The sequence below is a fragment of the Setaria viridis genome, chromosome 6 (genome assembly GCF_005286985.2).
Source record: "Setaria viridis chromosome 6, Setaria_viridis_v4.0, whole genome shotgun sequence".
NCBI classification, from domain to species: domain Eukaryota; kingdom Viridiplantae; phylum Streptophyta; class Magnoliopsida; order Poales; family Poaceae; genus Setaria; species Setaria viridis.
Window position 1 is genome coordinate 32,556,616 of NC_048268.2, and position 18,997 is coordinate 32,575,612.

An 18,997-nucleotide genomic window follows, 5' to 3' on the forward strand; every position below is an offset into this window, starting at 1 on the left:
GTTGCTGTTTTACCGTTTAGGATGCCAGGAATTATGAAAAAGTTCTCAGCAGTGATCCAGTCATAGATCGAGCTAACAATATAGTATGCCTTTTTGTAGTTTGAAGAAAAACTAAATTTTGATTAATTTATGGAACTTTAAACCATGAGGATTCAATTCTGCTGGTAGAAAAAAAATCCATAATTCTAGATCTAAAATGGGTGTATTTCTACCTTCTGTTAATAAGATGGATTAAATAGCTATGTACAGCTGGAGAAAGGGAATCAACTGAAGGAGCTCTCTTGATGGCAGTTTGTGGACTTCAGGTTCAGCTGATTAGTTACAACCTGTGTTGAGCTTGAGAGGGCTGCAACCATAAAATTGCTCAAAAAACAACCCCATCAATTTCCATTACTTGTAACGAGAATATCAGAGTTTAGCAGTAATGAAGAACCAAACCAAAAAATGATCTGCATTGAAGTCTGAAAGCTTCTTACAAATAAGAATTACCAGAAATTAACAGCTGATTCAGGTGTTCTCCTATAAATTTCTGGTTTTTTCCCATGGCCAGGCTGATACCTGAATATTGGCCAGACTGTAGCATTTGTAATGTGGATAACTTGTAGGTTTTCTGTAAGTTGCCATGTGAGTTCTACCAACAATCGAGTCTTTGCACATCTTGCTTGTATGCCAGAAACAAGTTGTAAAATGTCATGGACTTGAGTGATAAAATAGAAGCTGTTTTCCAATTCCAAAAACGCAGGGAGCTACTGTGTATCCAATTCATAATGCAGTTAAGATCTTTTTTTTGTCTTTCAAAACAAATAATTAGATCATGTGGTACCAGTTGGCAATATGAAATGAGCAAAGCTAATATTTTTGAAATATTGCGTATCCTGAAAACTTGAAGGTTCCATTCAAAAAAGGCAACCTGTTGTTCCCAGAATTTCTTTCCATGATACAACAACATGCCATGGTTTTCCTTACTGATTTACTCGATGAACCTAGGCTAATTCGTTCGTTTCAATCAAGTTTATGTAACAGATTGCATAATAGATATCCTCTCTGAATTTAAGCAATCCCCTTTCATGCTACTTGCAGACAACTCACAAGAAAAGATTGTAAAGCTGCAATAATTGCTTGTCCGTGGACTTCTTACTGGATCACCTTCTCAACATAGCACACACATATAGTTGTCTCCAGCGAGCACCGTATAATCAATGACAACTCTTGGTATGTTGAATATGATTCAAATCTTTTTCAAACCATTAAACACAGAATTAATGTTTCTCGGTCTCATATATTTTCATAATATTATGTATATCTCTTTGCAGAAAAACCATTTGAATCAACATCGCAACTCTTGGATCCCAAAGAGCAGAGAAGGAAAAGAGATAGAGATAGGTATGCACGGATGACTGATCAAGAAAAGCAGGAAAAACTCAAAAAACGTCGTGAAGCCTATCATCAACAAAAAAGAACAAGTACAAATTCAACTCAGATCCAAAAAAAATGCTCAGAGGTGACTGATCAAGAAAAGCAGCAAAAAATACAGAAAAAATGCATGCATGAGAAGGAAAGATATGCAAACATGCAACCAAACCAAAAGAAAGCAAAGTTACAACAAGATTCCGTTAACCGTGCACGACGACGTAACACTCTAAGCAAGAATTCAATTGCAATGGAGAACCCTGCAAATATCGTAACAGATGAAGACTATTCTACGAACACCAAAGTCATAGATGATCTACAATCTAAAAAACAGCCAACAAACATGAAGGAAGGTAATACTCCTAATTGCATATATGACTCTCACAATCAGATAAAACATGCATCAATTTTTACAATGATAACAATCTTTCATGGACAGATATCCCCTATTCAATGTGTCCAGCCACCAAGGATGGAGAAGAACCAAATGAATCAATCATTGATGATGAACCATATGGTAAGGATATATAGTAAATTTATATTCTCATGCAATAGAAAATAGCATATAATTCACATATTTCTATGCAGATGACGATGGAGTTGTATATGAAGAAGACACTGATGAGGAGGATAACATAATTTCTGGTCAAGGTATGATAAACACGTTAAAATATTTTCACATCACAATGTGAGTATTGCTCTAATTTTTTTAATCCTACAAATCATAGCAGAATGGGAAGATATGGAGGTACAAATAAATGAAAATGAGTCAACCGTTCCCGAGCATTCAAACATCAATGATCCATATGACCTCGTCTATAGTAACATACCAGACAACACACACAAGCTGAAACCTGTTCAAAATTGCAAATATTGCGATGCAAAAAAATTTCACCACGAACCTGAAGGCCTATGCTGTCGAAAAGGACAAATAAAACTTGCAAATCTTGAGACACCACATCAGCTCATGAGACTATGGACGAGCAATGACTCTGATGCAATACATTTTCGAAAGAATATAAGGTTTTTCAATGGCCACTTCTCATTTACTTCTCTATACTGTCGCCTCGATAGAGATACAACTACAATGAGAAATAGCGGTATTTACACCTTCCGAGCACATGGTCAAATCTATCACAACATACGCTCATTTGGAAAAGATGGTTCAGATCCTAAGCATCTAGAACTCTACTTCTATGATGATGATCCAACCCTAGAGCATCGTTACCGCTATTGCCGCAAGGAAATGTATGAACAAGACAAACATGTATTACTCATTATAACCAATACTCTACGCAACAATCCATACTCTGAACAATTTAGGACTTTGGGACAGGAAGAAAACCTTGAGGAGTACAGAGTGATGTTGAACCTTGACCAAAGATTGGACCAAAGGACATACAACGCACCAATCACATCAGAGGTAGCTGCAATTTGGGTTGAAGGAAATGAACGGAGGAATACTTTTGACAGAAATGTAATACTACATGGGAACAACAACGAAATACAAGGAATCCGATCATACGCTAGATGCTACGATCCATTGTCTTATCCTCTGTTCTTTCCAAGAGGTGAATTGGGATGGCATGCCGATATCCCAAAGGTTGGAATTACTACGGAAGATGTAAAGAAAGCTCGTGCTAATCAAAATAACAAAAACAATGACCCAGGTAACTAATTCAAATATTAGCCTTCATAGTTACATATACTAATTAAATAATTGCCTATGTCGTTAACAATCAATTCTATTTGTCCAACACAGATTCAAGTGGTAGATTGTGGGTAACCATGAGAGAATACTACTGCTATAAATTTCATGTGCGACCAAACATATTTAACCCAATACTATACGACGGACGACTTTTCCAACAATTCGCCGTGGATACATACATCAAAATTGAGAGCTCACGACTGGACTTCATATGGAATCATCAGAAAGAGATAAGGGCGGATCTATACCAAGGCCTTCTAGATAGCATTCATGCAGGACAAGACAGGGGAGATGCGGTCGGAAAACGGACAGTGCTTTCATCATCATTTATTGGGGGTCCTCGAGACAAGATGCGTCGGTACCTAGACGCTATGGCTTTAGTTAGAAAATATGGGAAACCGGACATATTCCTCACGATGACATGCAATCCCAACTGGGAAGAGATCACGAATGAACTTGAGTTTGGTCAAACACCACAAGATCGCCCTGATCTTGTTGTTCGTGTTTTCAGAGCAAAACTAGAAGAAATGAAAAAGGAGTTGTTAGAAGAGCACATCCTAGGCAAGGTGAAGGCCTATACCTATGTTGTAGAGTTCCAAAAGAGAGGTCTACCGCACGCTCATTTCTTGCTTATAATGACCGGAAAATATAAGCTTACTTGTCCAGAGCAATATGATAGACTAATCTCGGCGGAGCTCCCAAACAAACAAAAGTACCCAGAGTTGTACAAGATGGTTATCAAACATATGATGCATGGACCTTGCGGTACATTGAATAAGAACTGTGCATGCATGAAGAATCGAAAATCATGCAAGAACTATTATCCAAGGCCATTTAACGCTACTACCATTCAAGGCAAGGATTCTTACCCATTATACAGGCGACGTGATGACGGCCACAATGAAATAGTCCGAGGGCACAAACTAGATAACAGGTGGGTAGTCCCATACAACCCTTACCTCCTACAAATGTTCAATTGCCATATAAATGTCGAGGTATGCTCAAGCATCAAAGCTGTCAAATACCTATACAAATACATCTACAAGGGGCATGACCGTGCGTCTGTATGTGTAAATGGGACAAGTGAAAAAGAAGACATCGATGAGATTAGACAATACAGAGACGCGATATGGGTGACACCACCAGAGGCACTATGGAGGATATATGGCTTCGAACTAAGCAAGACAAATCCTCCAGTCATGCAATTGCAGCTTCATCTTCCAAACATGCACATGGTTTCATACCATGGAAAAAAAGAAATAACGGAAGTTATCAACCGCGAAGGTGTTGAGAAGTCAATGCTAACGGCATACTTCGAAGCAAACAAAATACACGAAAAAGCACGAGGCATTCTGTACCGTGATTTTCCAGAACATTATACTTGGCAAACCCAAGGGAAGTTTTGGCAACAGAGGAAAAGGAAAACGTTGTACCAGGTTGGGAGAATCGTCTCAGCACATCTAGCCGAAGGAGAAAGATACTATCTTCGAGTTCTCCTGAACCATGTGAAAGGCACAACCTGCTACGAAGACCTACGAACAGTTGATGGCCAAATATTGCCATCATTTCGTGAAGCTGCAGAGAGAAGGAGCCTCATTGAGGCAGACAACACGTTAGATGATTGCCTGACGGAAGCAGAGTTATTTCGGATGCCATCCTCGCTGCGAAGGCTATTTGCAACAATTCTTGTGTTTTGTGAGCCCCACGACATCCGTGCACTATGGAACAATCACATCGAGGCAATGTCGGAAGACTATCGACGAAACTGCAAAAATGCAAAAATGGTCGAACAGATGGTATTAATCAATATTAGAGAAATGTTGCAATCGATGGGAAAAGACATACGATCATTTCCTCTTCCAGAGATCAACGAGAAAAATGACACAAAAGACAATACACCTAGGGAGATCACCGAGGAAGCCAACATCGAGGTGGACCCTGAGGACATGGAATTGCCTAAACACCTAAATGACGAGCAAAAGGCCGCCTACAATGAAATTCTAACAGCAATTGATAGAGATGAAGGAGGGCTATTCTTCGTAGATGGACCGGGAGGAACTGGGAAAACTTTTCTATACAGGGCATTGCTTGCAACAGTCCGTGGACAAGGAAAAATAGCTTTAGCAACAGCAACCTCTGGTGTCGCTGCTTCCATAATGCCCGGAGGAAGGACAGGGCACTCAAGGTTCAAAATACCATTAAGGATAGATGATGGGGCTATTTGTTCATTCACAAAACAAAGTGGGACAGCCAAGCTACTTCAGGCAGCATCGCTAATCATTTGGAACGAAGCATCGATGACTAAGAGGCAGGCAATAGAGGCACTGGACAAAAGCATGCGTGACATAATGGATATACCAAATCTTCCATTCGGTGGGAAAACAGTGGTATTTGGGGGAGATTTTAGACAAGTTCTGCCGGTTGTACGAAAGGGTACAAGATCACAAATAGTAGATGCCTCACTACGCAGATCTGAACTCTGGAATTGCATGCGTCACATGAAGCTTGTGCGCAACATGAGGGCTCAAAATGACCCATGGTTTGCAGAATACCTATTGCGCATCGGCAATGGCATTGAGGAGACAAACGATAAAGGCGAGATATGTCTGCCCAAAAATATATGTATTCCACGCACAATGGATGATTCCGGACTTGATAGACTCATCGACAACGTCTACCAAATGAACAACACTTGCCTGGAGGATCCAAATTACATCACATCAAGAGCCATTTTATCCACGCGTAATGACTGTGTAGACCGCATAAATCTGAAAATGATTGAACGATTCCAAGGAGAAGAGATGGTCTATCACAGCTTCGATAGTGTAGAAGATGACCCACATAACTACTATCCCCCGGAATTCCTAAACACACTAACCCCAAATGGACTACCACCACATATGCTGAAGCTCAAGATTAACTGTCCAATAATACTACTCAGAAATATCGACCCAGCTAATGGACTATGCAATGGCACAAGATTGGTGGTACGAGGATTCCAGAAAAATGCAATCGATGCAGAGATTGTACTAGGACAACATTATGGGACATGAGTTTTCTTGCCCCGAATCCCGCTGTGCCCCTCTGATGATGAGATGTTCCCATTCCGTTTCAAGAGAAAACAATTTCCTGTAAGACTAAGTTTCGCAATGACAATAAACAAAGCACAAGGACAAACAATACCAAATGTAGGCATCTACCTGCCTGAACCGGTTTTCTCTCACGGTCAATTATATGTCGCGCTTTCTAGAGCAACAACGGCCAAGAACATAAAGATACTAACAGCTGAAAATGATGATGAAGATGAGGACAACAAGCAGGACAACAAAATTGAGCAATCAGAGAAAAATAAGAAAAGGAAAAAAAGGAAGACAAAAGGCGACATGTCAGATAAGAAAGAGGTCAATCAAAAAGACACAACAGATAGATACACGAAGAATATAGTGTATTCAGAGGTCCTCACCAAATAGGTACTGAGCTTTTTGTAAGTTCTATGAGAAATTACTCATGATGGTTTTATGCATGTGTGGACTAACTAAAGTTGATATTTATTATTTCTGTTACAAATAGGCGATTCTCCTGCAAGCAACAACAAAACAACAAACTTTCTGAAAGGTATGCCTTGATTGCTGTACTCGGATTCCTATGGATTTCCTTGCTGTCAAAAAAAGAACTGAAATTGCTATGGATTTGCTTGCTGTCCAGGAAAAAGACAATTGGTGGGAACTATGTAAAGATGCACAAAAACATAGGAATATACTTTCCCTGTCCAATTAACATGTTCATTTTCTGTATTCAATAAAGCTGACAAAGCGTAGGCAAGCAAAAGAGATACTGTCGTTGGATGGTGTATGAATTAGAGACTTTTGCAGAGGTATGTAATCTACAGTTATTTTGATATAATCGAACTGTGACAGTGATGGTAGTGAGCTTAGAAATGTTTTGTTTTATTTTATATGACTAGCAGAGAACTGATTATTCTATATACTGAATTCATTCAGGTTCTAAAGACTTCCTAGAACTCATCAAAAGTGCATTTGTGGTGGGGCCCTGGAAGATTAGAAGTATATCAGTTTGAACTCTAATTTGTGTTCATGTATCATGCAACCTTTATTTTGTGAAGTTTTGCTGAAGACAGGAGTATGTGTCCATCATAGAAATCGAACTACGTTTCCTATGCTTAGGATTGTATAAAAAACTATGGTGTCAGGCCAAGGCTTCGGTGCATTACTATGAAGCTTGGTGGGCAAATGGGCATGTAAGTTATCAATGTGTTTGCTAAATGCAGCATTATCATATAACAAATGGATTCCTCCCATCTAGCTTTATTAATTATAGATCTTTCTTTCAACTGATGAATTCCATTGCAACAATATATGGCATGATATTCGGATACTTTTTTTTGTTGTTGGAACTGCATGCTACTCTGTCACCATAATTTTCTGACTGTTATCCTGTGACCTCTACTCTGCTTATTATTCTCAGGAGAAGGATGTCACTTCATATAGCTCAAGTAATCAGATGGAAAAGAAGCCCAACAGATGAGGTCTGGCTAACTCCTCTTTTCTTATAGTCTGACTTCATATAGCTGTGTACTTAGTTTATTTTATTTCTGACTAACTCCTCTTTTCTTATAGTCTGACTCATGGAACTAAGCACTCAACTTTTGACTTCTGCATAACTTCAGAATGCTGCTTGCTTGGACAATGAGATAAAATATGACCAAGATTTCGACTATCATTATTTTGGTTTTAAGACACTTCAGAGGTCTTATCTGTTGAAACCTGGTGGAAAGGTCAACGAAAGGCCGCAGGATATGTTCATGAGAGTTTCTGTTGGCATACATAAGGATGATATTGAATCGGCTGTCAGAACATACCACATGATGTCTCAGCGCTGGTTCACTCATGCTTCCCCGACCCTTTTCAATGCTGGCACTACAAGGCCCCAGGTACTGCAGTGCCACCTTCAATCAAAAATGTTTTCAGTGTGGAGTGTGGGCTGTTAACTTATGCATTTAATCTCATCCTTCTATTTAATGTTGCGCAGCTAAGTAGCTGCTTCCTTATCTGCATGAAAGATGATAGTATTGAGGGAATTTATGATACTCCCTCAGAATGCGCTACGATAAGCAAATGCACTGGAGGAATTGGTGTCTCAATTCACAACATTCAAGCTACTGGGAGCTACATTCGAGGAACAAATGGTACTTCTAATGGAATTGTTTTCAATGATACTGCCTGTTATGTTGATCAAGGTGGAGGCAAGAGAAAAGGTAGGTACCATCAGTAAGTCAGCCAGGTCCTATTTACATGATTGCTGAGGATTTCTTACAAATACCTTTCGTTAGGTGCATTTGCTGTTTATTTGGAGCCCAACATCTTGATATCTTTGAGTTTCTTGATATAAGAAAGAACCATGGAAAGATAAAAGCTCTTGAACAATAGCACACATTCTTGAAAATTGCCAGCTGCGATTGAATACATTTTGACAATTGATTACTGTCGAAGACACACTGTATAAGAATTGCACTATATATAAGCGCTTGGCATGCTATTACATTAGATTGCCTCATCTGTGAAAAGTTTTTTATGTGACATTTATACGAGGAGAATCGTGTAAGGGATCTTTTCTATGCTATGTGGGTTCCTGATCTGTTCATGGGAAAGGTACAACGCAATGAACTGTGGTCACTGTTTTGTCCCAATGAAGCTCTAGGTTTGGCCGATTGCGATTGCTAGAGAGATGAGTTTCAGAATCTGTACGATAAATATGAAAGAGAGGTAAGCTGGATGCTGCACCTGTATATACAATTTTTTCAAGGTGACCAAAGATATATAATAACCCAGTTATGTGATTTCAGGGCAAGGCAAAGAAAGTGGTTATTATCCCCGTTGAGAATGCAAGGAGGTCAAATATAAGGCCCAGGCCAATTGGGATAGGTGTTTAAGGATTGGCAAATACTTTTATTCTACTTGGAATGCCATGAATTGGTGATTGGCGAGGAGATATTTCCGGGCTCGCGAATGGCGGACTGGTGATTGTGTAGCGAAGCTAACATATTACGAACAATTGAATAATAACGTGAGAGCAAGTAAAGACCCGTAGCAACGCACGGGCATTTCTGCTAGTATAGATTAATTATAAAATTAATGGTACAGATGGAGTCTAATTCGCGAGTCGAATCTATTAAACCTAATTAGTCTATGATTTGACAATATGGTGCTATAGTAATCATTTGCTAATGAATAAATTCGTCACGAATTAGTACAAGATTCTGCAATTAGTTTTATAATTAGCTCATATTTAATTCTTTTTAATTAGTATTTAAATATCCGATATGACACTTTAGTGGTGAGAGCAGACCGACGTACGAGGAAAAATGGGAGGACCGGATGACGTAAAAAATCAGTCTTAGTTTGTTTTTAAAAAAGTAGAGATTCTTGCGAATCTCACACTTCGTTAAAAAAAAATCTCGCCACACAAATTGCACAAACAAAAGGAGAAGGCGCCCTTGGGGATAGTCGTAGGCGTAAACTGCTGTCCGTCAGGCATGACGTAATCGACGGAACGCGAAACGGCGTTCTTATAAAAACCAACCCCGCCCCGTCACGCCTCGTCGGTCGTCAGCTCGTCATCGCGCGGGTAGCTGCCGCCGCCGTCGACGGCTCGACGCCGCGTTCGCGAACGTTCCGGTCGCCTACAAATATCCGGCATCCAAGGCCGGCGCGCCGACGAGGCCAACCGAACTCACTCGCATCTGGAAGCGACCCGACCCGGTTTCCCCTTCCTCCACCAGCTGATTCACGCGCTCGACGACGGGAAGCGTCTGTCTAGGTGCGTCCTTGGTTGCTCAATCGCTCCCACCCTCAAATTCGCTCGCTCTTTGTTTGTTCGTCTTAGTCGGATCAGCGGCAGTATCTATGGCTCAAATTGGCCCGGATGGTTGTTTCTGGGAGTTGAATTTCGCCATTTCGGTCAAATTGGGGGGCTAGCTTTGGGCAATAATTATTTTGTGGGGAGGTTTGGGCAACAATTTTGCTCGAGGGATTGGTGAAATGTCTTACGGTGGCGCTTCCTCCCTACCCTACTGTGACGCAAAGGTGGATTATGCTGTCAAATTGTTTGTGGCCCCCCTACTGTGATTCCAAGGTAGATTAGGTTTTGATGTGGCTATGCATCCTATTAGCAGTGGCAATCGCCCCTCTTTTGGATGGGTGAAGGCTTGATAATCCACAAACTCCTCGTTTTGCTAGTGACAAAATGTGTGAAGTTGGAAGCAGTCTAATAGTAATATCTGTATTGCTAAAAAAAACCTCGACCAGTGGGAGAGACGTCCCCCTGATTTTGTCTTAAGAAAATTTGCCGCGACTCGAACCTGAATATCTGGATTGCTCAACTTGGTTCATGATTGAGCCCGTGGTGTTTGTTAGATTCTCTTGAGATTTCGAGCTTTCTTTCATGCCTAAGTCTCTAGCTTCCTTGCCATAACTTGATAATTAGCATTACCACATTCTTTTGGATGATCTATGAAATTGATAGCATAAGGTGGTCTTGTATCAGGAACAAGATGGAAGAGAGCAGAATAGCTCGAATTTCAGTCACCTGGAGGGGCAGACAGCTTGATGTGGATGCAGATCCAAGTTGTACTGTGAAAGAATTTGGGCAACTGCTGCAGGATTTGACCAGTGTTAAACCAGAGACATTGAAGCTCATTGTACCACAATCTACTAGCAAAGGCTCCAAGTTAATCACACCATTTTCGGATCCTCATTCAAGCTTGTCACTGAATGAAGCAGCTATCAGCGAGGTAAGATGTGGCTAGCGTGCAATATTTCACCCACTCATTGCCAATGTGGCTTGCTAGTGGATATTGTAATGGCAGCTGGCTATCGGAATCATTACGACTGGTTTTTTTTCTTATTACAGGGAAAACCTATCAGAATGATGGGTGTTTTTGATGATGAAATCGAGGAAGTATCTGACAATGGAAAAAGGCCAGATCTACGTATAATTGGATTTGATGAGGAAGAACAACGGCTTAGGCAACGATCATCAGGCAGGCCACAGATATCACTCAAACTTCCTCAGGGACAATATATCTTCTGTGATTTTCGTACACTTCACTTACCTGGGATTGAGGTTAGTCAACCCCCTCCTCCACCTGCTCTGAAGGCTACAAGAAATAGATCCCTTCAATAACAATCACTGAAACATACTTCAGATGTTCCAGAGTTCCTTTACAGTGCCCTGCTTGAATTATGCACACTCTTCCCCTCAATCAGTTGATCTGAGCAGAATGCATTTTTAGTGTTGGCTAATGGTTTGGGGAGCTACATCAGTGTGTATTTTTTGCTGAAAGTTCTGCCTAGGACCGCTTGCAAAGACTGAAAGCTGAACACAAAATTGTTCTAATTGTTCTAGTGTCCAATATAAAATAGTGTTGGTTATAAAACCTTTTCCATTTCATGCCACTATCTCTCTAGGGCATGCTAGTAGAAGACTACACATCTCTAATATGTATGATCCTGGATGTGCAATCAGTCAGTTCTGACTTAAGCTGTTGTACCTGTTTAATTTCTTTTTCTCTGCCAGCTGAATCCTCCACCTTCAGAAGCTCTGAAAAGGATGCACATGCTTGCATGTGACCCTGGTATAATTGCGATCATGAACAAGGTAATGATCTTCAAGAAGTAATCCTATCTCTTAATGGACTTTCATCCTTTTCTGACTTTGCTATTGGTGTTTTCAGCATAAATGGCGAGTTGGAATCATGACCGAAATGGCTCCTGTCGGATATGTAGGCGTCAGTCCGAAATGCATTTTAGGCTTCAATAAGGTGAACATAAGCCATTACAATATGTATATTATAGAAAAATTAGTCGGGCATTAGTTTCTGAAAATATACCTGTGCTTATTATTCATGCATGCAGAACATGGGAGAGGAAATATCTCTTCGCCTACGAACTGATGACTTGAAGGGATTCAGGAAGTATGAAAGTATCAAGAAGACTCTACTTCATGAACTTGTGTGTAATTTTTTGCTTCGCTAAAGATCTCCTTACGATTTTTTAAGTTCACTGTATTTGGGTCTTATGGCTATTTTTCAATTCCAGGCACATATGGTGCATTCTGAGCACGATGCAAACTTTTTTGCTCTTAATAAGCAGGTAATTTTTCCTAGATGCTCCCATCATGTTCGGTTGCCATATCTTTACAGGTCATTTTATTCAATCTTAAATCAGCTTTTAATTTCTGGCAGTTGAATGAGGAGGCTGCTTCCTTGGACTGGACCAAGTCTACAGGTCATATGTTGAGTGGTCGCAAAATCTTTGATTCTTATGAAGATGAATTTGTTCTGGAACCAGGGATAGCTGCTGCTGGTCACAGGCTCGGGGGAGAGTCAAGTTCGCTGGCTAGTGCTCGTGCATTGTCAGGGGCTGCTGCTTATCAACGTTTCTTGAATGCATCTGCAAAGGAGTATCATGTATCAGGCACTGAAATTAAATATAGTCCAGATGTTGTTCCTCAAGATTTTGTTCAGGAAACTGTGAAGGTAGAGCCAGATCCAGATGATGCTATGCATGTTGATTTAGCAATTGTGACATCAGGGTCTCTGGATTCTAGGTTGTTGGCAGAACAGCATACCATTGGCTACTCTGAGCCTGATCCTAATGATGTTGGCAAGCAAAGTTCTGTTGGTTGCCTAGAACCTGATCCTGATGACTCCTCAAATGTTGATATTCTGAACCAGGAGCTGAGGTTTGATGGAAGACAGCATAGCGAACCTGATCCTGATGATGGTACAAATGAATTTGTTCTGGAATATGGAAACAAGATGGAAGTGGATAGTGAACTGACAAACAACATCACAGTTTTGAAGTCTGAACCTGACCCTGATGATTCCTCAAACGCCATGTTGGTCATTGATGGGAAGCAGGGTGGAGAACCTGATCCTGATGATACTACTTGTCTAGTTTCAAAATCTGGAGATGAGACGGAAGTTATAACAGCTCAGCGTAGAAGCTCCGCAGTTTTGAAGTCAGAACCTGATCCTAACGATTGTATTGGTGATTTAAAAAGCAATGAGCTGCAAATGATTGAAGAACCAGTGGCAGCGCTCTGCGCTCGACTCCAGAAGTCCATTGAAATGCTCCGATTGCAAGCAACACCTGCAGAGGCAGACTCCGCTATTCAAACACTCTTTAAGATTATCAAGAATGTGATAGAGCACCCAAATGATATTAAGTATAAGAGATTGCGTAAGGTATAGTTGTCTGTTCTCATTTCTCATTGTTCTTGCAAACTGTCATGTATCGTTCATATATTCCTGCAAATTTTTGATGAATTTTCCTCGTTTGCCACATTTGCAGTCCAATCCACATTTCCAAAGGAGTGTAGCGAACTATAAAGGTATTACTGTTAGATCCACCAGTTGTCACTGCTTTCTAGAGTCTTGAATTGTATTGCATACTGATTGTTTAATCTCTTTTTACTCCAAAACCAGCTGCCATGGAGGTTCTTGAATTGATCGGCTTCTGCGAGGATGTTGTCTCAGATGAGATTGGGCGTGCAGAGACTTACCTGGTATTGAAAAGGAACGATCCTGGATTGCTATGGTTGGCAAAGTCCTCTCTTGAAGTCACTCTGGCTTGATAAAAATTTATATATACTCCATCCTTGCTATTTTCTTTTGTGGATACACTGGGCAAGAGAACTAGGCATTGTTATCATGTACTGTTTTCTTGTATAGGCACTGTTGTATACCTGTATATGAACACACAAGAACAGAATGCTGATTGCAACTTTTAACTTTCTACTCTTTGTTTTGACTGGATGGCTTGCATGTACTCCCATGTGATGTACTGATGAAACCTAACCACACGCCAGCAAGCCAGCAAGGTACCAAGATTGACTGATTGAGGATTTCATTGTACATGCAGCTTTGAATTGGCAGGTCATGCTGCAGTCAAAAATAGTCAGGAGGAGCAATCTTTTCAATGTGGCTGAGCTTCTTATACCTCCATCTCTTCTCCTCTTGATATGCAAACACTTGCTACTAATAATGCATTTATTATGAAGTGTCTAGTTGCCTCTTGCTGTCTTGCAACACTTCAACATGCATCTTTCTTTGAGAGGGATAGAAGAAAGGAATGGTGTAAATGCTAGCCATTCTTAGAGAGCCTTCTCGAACAGCAAAGACCTGCCGGTCTTCCTCCATTTTGATTTTTCAGTTTTCTCCATTTAAATACTGGGTTCGGGTCCTCGGATGATTTGAAGCAACCTTGGTTGCTGCTTCTTTTCATCGCCCTTTCCAGTTTGTTTTAAAATCCTGAGGAAGACAGGCTGGCAGCTCGTTGTCCGGGCAATCTGCGTCTCTTCCCGTCCGCAGATTGTGGTTGACGTTGCCTACATTTGGACCATCTTGGCATCCTGCCTGAACCATAGGATTCTGAGAAAATTTTTAGGAATTCCGTTTCATCTATTCTGGACTGACCACATTTACTTTATGCGTAACAGGAGAAATGGGCAGCCGACGAAATGTTGTATTAAAATCAGTGTTGTATTGATACCATGCAGAGATAGAACCTTTGAATTTGTACGTCTGATACAGAAGCATACCTTTTTGTACCGGTACTAAATAGGATATGCAAGCCGTGCTATACTGCAGCAAAATCAGTAGCACTGCATCAGGATCCAATGAAACTGGCCTTGTGTGCTGCTTGGAGCCTCTGTTAATTCTTTTTTCAAAGAAGGTGATGACAGTTGGCTACTTGCAGTCACGAAAATGCTCATAATTCTTATGGTGTGGGCTCAAAACCCAGAAAATCATTGTTCGAAAAAACCCCCAGAAAATCACGTCAGAATATACATACAAATATCCCAACCAATTAAATTGTTGGCAGAATCGAACTCCGGGCACCAAACACGAGAAGCAAATTGCTCTAACAATTGGTTAGGAGAAACCCAGTTCTTGCAGCAAACTGAATAGTGAATTGCATTAACACAGATTACAAGTTTCTTGAAACATGAAAAATATACGGACTAAAAGGCCAAATATTTCTAGAAGGAAACAATAGCGACCGCTTTTGGTTGCTATGTGCTAGTAGAAATTGATATAGGTCCTGTTTATCTCCGCTTATCTGGGCAAGCAGGATTGTCTGGTAAGCCTGAAATACTCCTGAGGCGGATGATAGCTAAAATGTCCCGAGTAGTAAAGCGTCGTGCATGCCGGAACAGGATTTCATCGAGGATTACCTCGCCGACAACATCATTTCCTCTTCCATGCTGTATTGTCTGCTTGTCTCGACATCAAGTCCTTCCATGATTGACATGTAACGAGCTGCAGTTTGATCCCTATCGTTCCTCCTTGAAGTAGTATTATGATGGGCATATTTCTTTGTAATAACTCTCAAGTTTTCAAGTGTTATCTCAACTTCCCTCGATGTTGAGCGATCTTCTCCATTCAATTTTGTGCACGTTGCCGCTAATGTGACAACTTCATGAACTTGTTCACCCTCCTCCTCCGGTATTTGAGGGTCTATTATGTCAACCAGGTTTCTTTCAGTAAGTAATGATGCAAAATGTGAAACAAGATCGTCACCATCGTCAGATCGGTAGACAAATGGTTTTTTTCTAGTAAGCAATTCTATAAGAAGAACACCAGAACTAAAAACATCACTCTTTTCCCCTGGACGGCTGTAGTCACTCCGGTTTGATCAATCGAGATATACTTTGAAGCTCCGAAGTCTGATATCTTTGCCGTTAAATTATCATCAAGAAGTATGTTAGATGACTTGATATCTCTATGGAGTATTGGAGTTGATGCAGCTGAATGTAGATAGGCCACTGCTTTAGAAATTTCGAGGGCAATCCTTAATCGGTCATCCCATGATATTGATACCGGTCCTTCAACATGAAGATCTTGGGGGCGCAGTTTTGGAGGCTGACCGGGCGGAAGTCCGTTGCCACTATGACGAACTCTTTCTTCGGGAGCAAGACGACGCAGGCGCGGTTCACAGCATCCATGTCTGCGCTCCCGCCATGGAAGTCCCTGAGGAAGTTCATGACCGCCTCCCCCACCACTAGCCAGAACGAGCGGAAGAAGGCCGGCCCAAAGCCATCCGGCCCAGGGCTCCGCATGCTCCACAGCGCCCCCTTAGCTTCCTCCTCCGTGAACAGCTCATCAAGCCATGCCAGCCCTGGAACGGGGGAAGCACCGCCACCACGTCAAAGTCGCTTTATCGTGTCTTGCCTAGTCCCCAGGAGCTCGGAGTAGAAGATATGCAACACACGCTCCTTGCCCTCGTGAGTGTACACAGGCACACCATTGCTGTGGAGGACGGCGATATGGTTGTGCCGGAGACGGGCGGAGGCAGAGGCATGGAAGAACCTGGTGTTCTCGTCTCCAAGCTTACATACCTTGAACGTGTAGCGCTGCTTCCAGTAGATGGCGAGGGCCTGATTTGCAGCAGAGAGCTTCACCTCGACCAGGTTGCGGAGCAAGTGCTCGCCGGCGGTGAGGCGGCGGCGCTCTTCCAGGAGATCCAGGAGGGCGAGCACAATGCGGTAGTTGGAGATCACCGTGGTGAGCCGCCTGCGCTCCCTGGCCCATTTCTTCCTCTCGGCCCGTACCCATTTCAGCGAGCGGACCCGGCGCTGTACAGGTCGGGCATCTTGGTTCTATGGCCTAACCCAGACATCCGCGACCAAGTTGCGATATTGGGCCGCGAAGGCCTAGGTCTTCTCATAGCGGAAGACAGAAGACGCCGGCACCTGGGAAGACGCCGCCACGACGATGGGGACATGGTCCGACACCGGCCTAGGCAGGGAGCTGAGGATGGAGTTAAAGAGGAGGGAGCCCCAGGCGGCGTTGATGAAGGCCCTGTCCAGACGCATCAGAGTGGGCGCGGCGATTGCTCCAGACGCCATAGCACGGGTAAAGATCTGGAAAGTTGCATTCGTTGACCTCTGAAGGAAGCGCAAGTCAGTAACCTACTAGATCAGGCTGGGAAAAGAAAAAAAAACAAAAGTACCACTGCTTCATTACCACGACATCCTTGGGTAACATAAGGATTGCCTTGGTAGCCCTCAGCGCACTGGCAGTGGTTCTTGCAAAAGCTATGGCTGCTGCGGCACGCAGGCGAGGACGCGTTGCCGTGGCACGTCGTGTGGTTAATCCTCCAGTTGAGCACCGCAGGGAGCGTCCACATCTCGTTAACCTTTAGAAGCAGGTCGGGGTCAGTGCTGAACTCGTCCTCCACTACATAGAACCAGCTTGGCTCTCCGTTCATCTGGAAAGCCTGGAACCTGTAGGAGCTTCGTTCCAGTAAGATCTTCGCCTGGCAGCAGTAGGCGCCGGAGCAGTCGGCGGAGCCGAGCATGGCGCCCGTGAACAGCTGGTTGCAGAACGTCGAGCAGGTGCTCACTGTTCGGTTGTGATCGCCCAGGAGGACGGCTCGGTCATCGCACCCCATTGCCAGCAGCCTGTTCCTCCTCGGCGCCAGAGTGTAAAGCCCGCCCTCCCCGAGAGCGCTGCTCCACGTGCCATTTGCGGTGGCCACGGCGCCGGTGGTGGGAGTACCTGCAGGAGTATCAGAAAAGTCGACGTAGCTGCCGTTGGTGCGTACCGTGCTGTTTGCGATGGAGACCTCGAGCACCTGCACGGTGCCGTCGCCGAGGAACAGCTTGTGCGCCCGGCGGGAGCGGTCGCAAGTCAGGTTGAAGCCGGGCTTGAGGTAGCAGCCGGGCTCCACGCCGAACGGGTACGGGATGCTGATGTCGCCGCATCTCCTGGTGCAGCCGTCCGGCGCTACTACCTCGGCCGCCGCCGCCGCCGCCGCGCCCAACAGCAGCGCTGCGGCCACAGCCACCGCGAATAGCGCCGCTCTCCTGCTCGTCGCCGGCCGACCGCCCTCGTCTCCACGCATGCGCGGCGCGACCATGCACTACTGTTGCTACTACCTCAGTATCTCGCTCTAGCTCCACAAGCTTTCTGGATGGTGATGGTATTTCTTCCAGCTTGTATCAGTTCACCCTTTTCGGGCCGCCCCGCCCCCACCCCCCACCCACCCCAACTAAAATTAGGTGGAGACGGTATGCAAAACGCTCGGATGTACGTCCCGTGGGATCGGACGGAGGACATGAAGAGGCATCGGCTCGGGGTGGCTATTTTTCCTCCTCGCGGCTCCGCTTCGCGCTCGCTCGGCTCAGCCTGCGTCGCTCTCCTCCTTGCCTCACAGGAGCTGATTGCGCCTAGAAAATAGATCGAGCCGCCACTTCCACCTCCTTCGTCCTCCTCCTACACCGCCGTTGCGCCGCGGGTTGCCCTCTTGTTTCGCCGCATCAACTACTACCCAAGCGGCCTCTTGGTCTTGGACGTAGACAACAAAGGCGTGCCTGTAGCTTGACACCACGGTCATCGGAGCCACGGGCAGCCTGCCGTCGTGGAAGCCGGTGACGTAGGTCCTACCTGTACCTACATCAACAACGATGATCATAGAGCACATCTAAGCCTTGTCGTACCTAGGGCCATGCTGGATGCTGCCCGGACCTTGTCATCGTTGCCGTCCCCCTCATCGGGCTCTCCCTAATATGAAATATGTTCATGTATTTATGTATATATAAGCTATCTTTATTTAACTAATCATGCTTACAAAGTACATGGATGTTTTGTGTGAAATTTCAGGACTATGGGTGATGCAATTGAGAATGGGCACCGCCACTTTGAGAATGCGCACTGCCAATTTGAGAATTTTAGTTTGTAAAGTAGATAAGCCTTCATTGTTCCGTGCCAAAATTTCTGGCAATGACATAGAGAATTGCAAAGTTGCTTGTTCCTTATTTACATGGCTGCTCTGAGTTAAAGATCTCTGA

General features: G+C 43.3%; 2 protein-coding genes, 2 long non-coding RNA genes and 1 pseudogene across 4 annotated transcripts; 4 read left to right on the forward strand and 1 right to left on the reverse strand.

The window, feature by feature from the left end:
- The first annotated feature begins 1,660 nt into the window (after positions 1–1,660).
- Positions 1,661–6,591, forward strand: LOC140223254 (uncharacterized). Its single transcript, XM_072294778.1, has 7 exons — positions 1,661–1,763; positions 1,850–1,927; positions 1,999–2,061; positions 2,142–3,080; positions 3,173–3,727; positions 4,985–5,306; positions 6,372–6,591. The coding sequence occupies exons 1-7, from the start codon at positions 1,661–1,663 to the stop codon at positions 6,589–6,591; spliced, it is 2,280 nt and encodes a 759-aa protein (XP_072150879.1).
- A 239-nt stretch (positions 6,592–6,830) lies between these two features.
- On the forward strand, positions 6,831–7,965 carry LOC117862192 (uncharacterized). Its single transcript, XR_004641911.2, has 4 exons — positions 6,831–6,995; positions 7,123–7,379; positions 7,607–7,667; positions 7,759–7,965. It is a non-coding gene; the product is annotated as an uncharacterized lncRNA (long non-coding RNA).
- Positions 7,966–8,633: 668 nt separating this feature from the next.
- LOC117862193 (uncharacterized) lies at positions 8,634–9,169 on the forward strand. The gene is made up of 2 exons (XR_004641912.1): positions 8,634–8,904; positions 8,985–9,169. It is a non-coding gene; the product is annotated as an uncharacterized lncRNA (long non-coding RNA).
- A 557-nt stretch (positions 9,170–9,726) lies between these two features.
- On the forward strand, positions 9,727–13,940 carry LOC117861085 (uncharacterized). Its single transcript, XM_034744560.2, has 10 exons — positions 9,727–9,958; positions 10,685–10,931; positions 11,051–11,263; positions 11,717–11,797; positions 11,874–11,960; positions 12,055–12,150; positions 12,238–12,291; positions 12,384–13,388; positions 13,495–13,534; positions 13,629–13,940. The coding sequence occupies exons 2-10, from the start codon at positions 10,692–10,694 to the stop codon at positions 13,775–13,777; spliced, it is 1,965 nt and encodes a 654-aa protein (XP_034600451.1). The 5' UTR covers positions 9,727–9,958; positions 10,685–10,691; the 3' UTR covers positions 13,778–13,940.
- Positions 13,941–15,134: 1,194 nt separating this feature from the next.
- On the reverse strand, positions 15,135–18,066 carry LOC140223255 (wall-associated receptor kinase 2-like; annotated as a pseudogene).
- Between the last annotated feature and the right edge of the window lie 931 nt (positions 18,067–18,997).

What these genes read in the sequence shown, in the direction of transcription:
- LOC140223254 (XM_072294778.1), top strand. Translation starts at nt 1,661, where the DNA reads ATGGAGAACCCTGCAAATATCGTAACAGATGAAGACTATTCTACGAAC. An exon ending in TAACAAAAACAATGACCCAG is followed by an intron (nt 3,081 to 3,172) that starts GTAACTAATTCA and finishes TGTCCAACACAG; the next exon opens with ATTCAAGTGGTAGATTGTGG. An exon ending in GGAAGGACAGGGCACTCAAG is followed by an intron (nt 5,307 to 6,371) that starts GTTCAAAATACC and finishes CGCGCTTTCTAG; the next exon opens with AGCAACAACGGCCAAGAACA.
- LOC117861085 (XM_034744560.2), top strand. Translation starts at nt 10,692, where the DNA reads ATGGAAGAGAGCAGAATAGCTCGAATTTCAGTCACCTGGAGGGGCAGA. An exon ending in ATGAAGCAGCTATCAGCGAG is followed by an intron (nt 10,932 to 11,050) that starts GTAAGATGTGGC and finishes TTCTTATTACAG; the next exon opens with GGAAAACCTATCAGAATGAT. An exon ending in AGACTCTACTTCATGAACTT is followed by an intron (nt 12,151 to 12,237) that starts GTGTGTAATTTT and finishes TTTCAATTCCAG; the next exon opens with GCACATATGGTGCATTCTGA.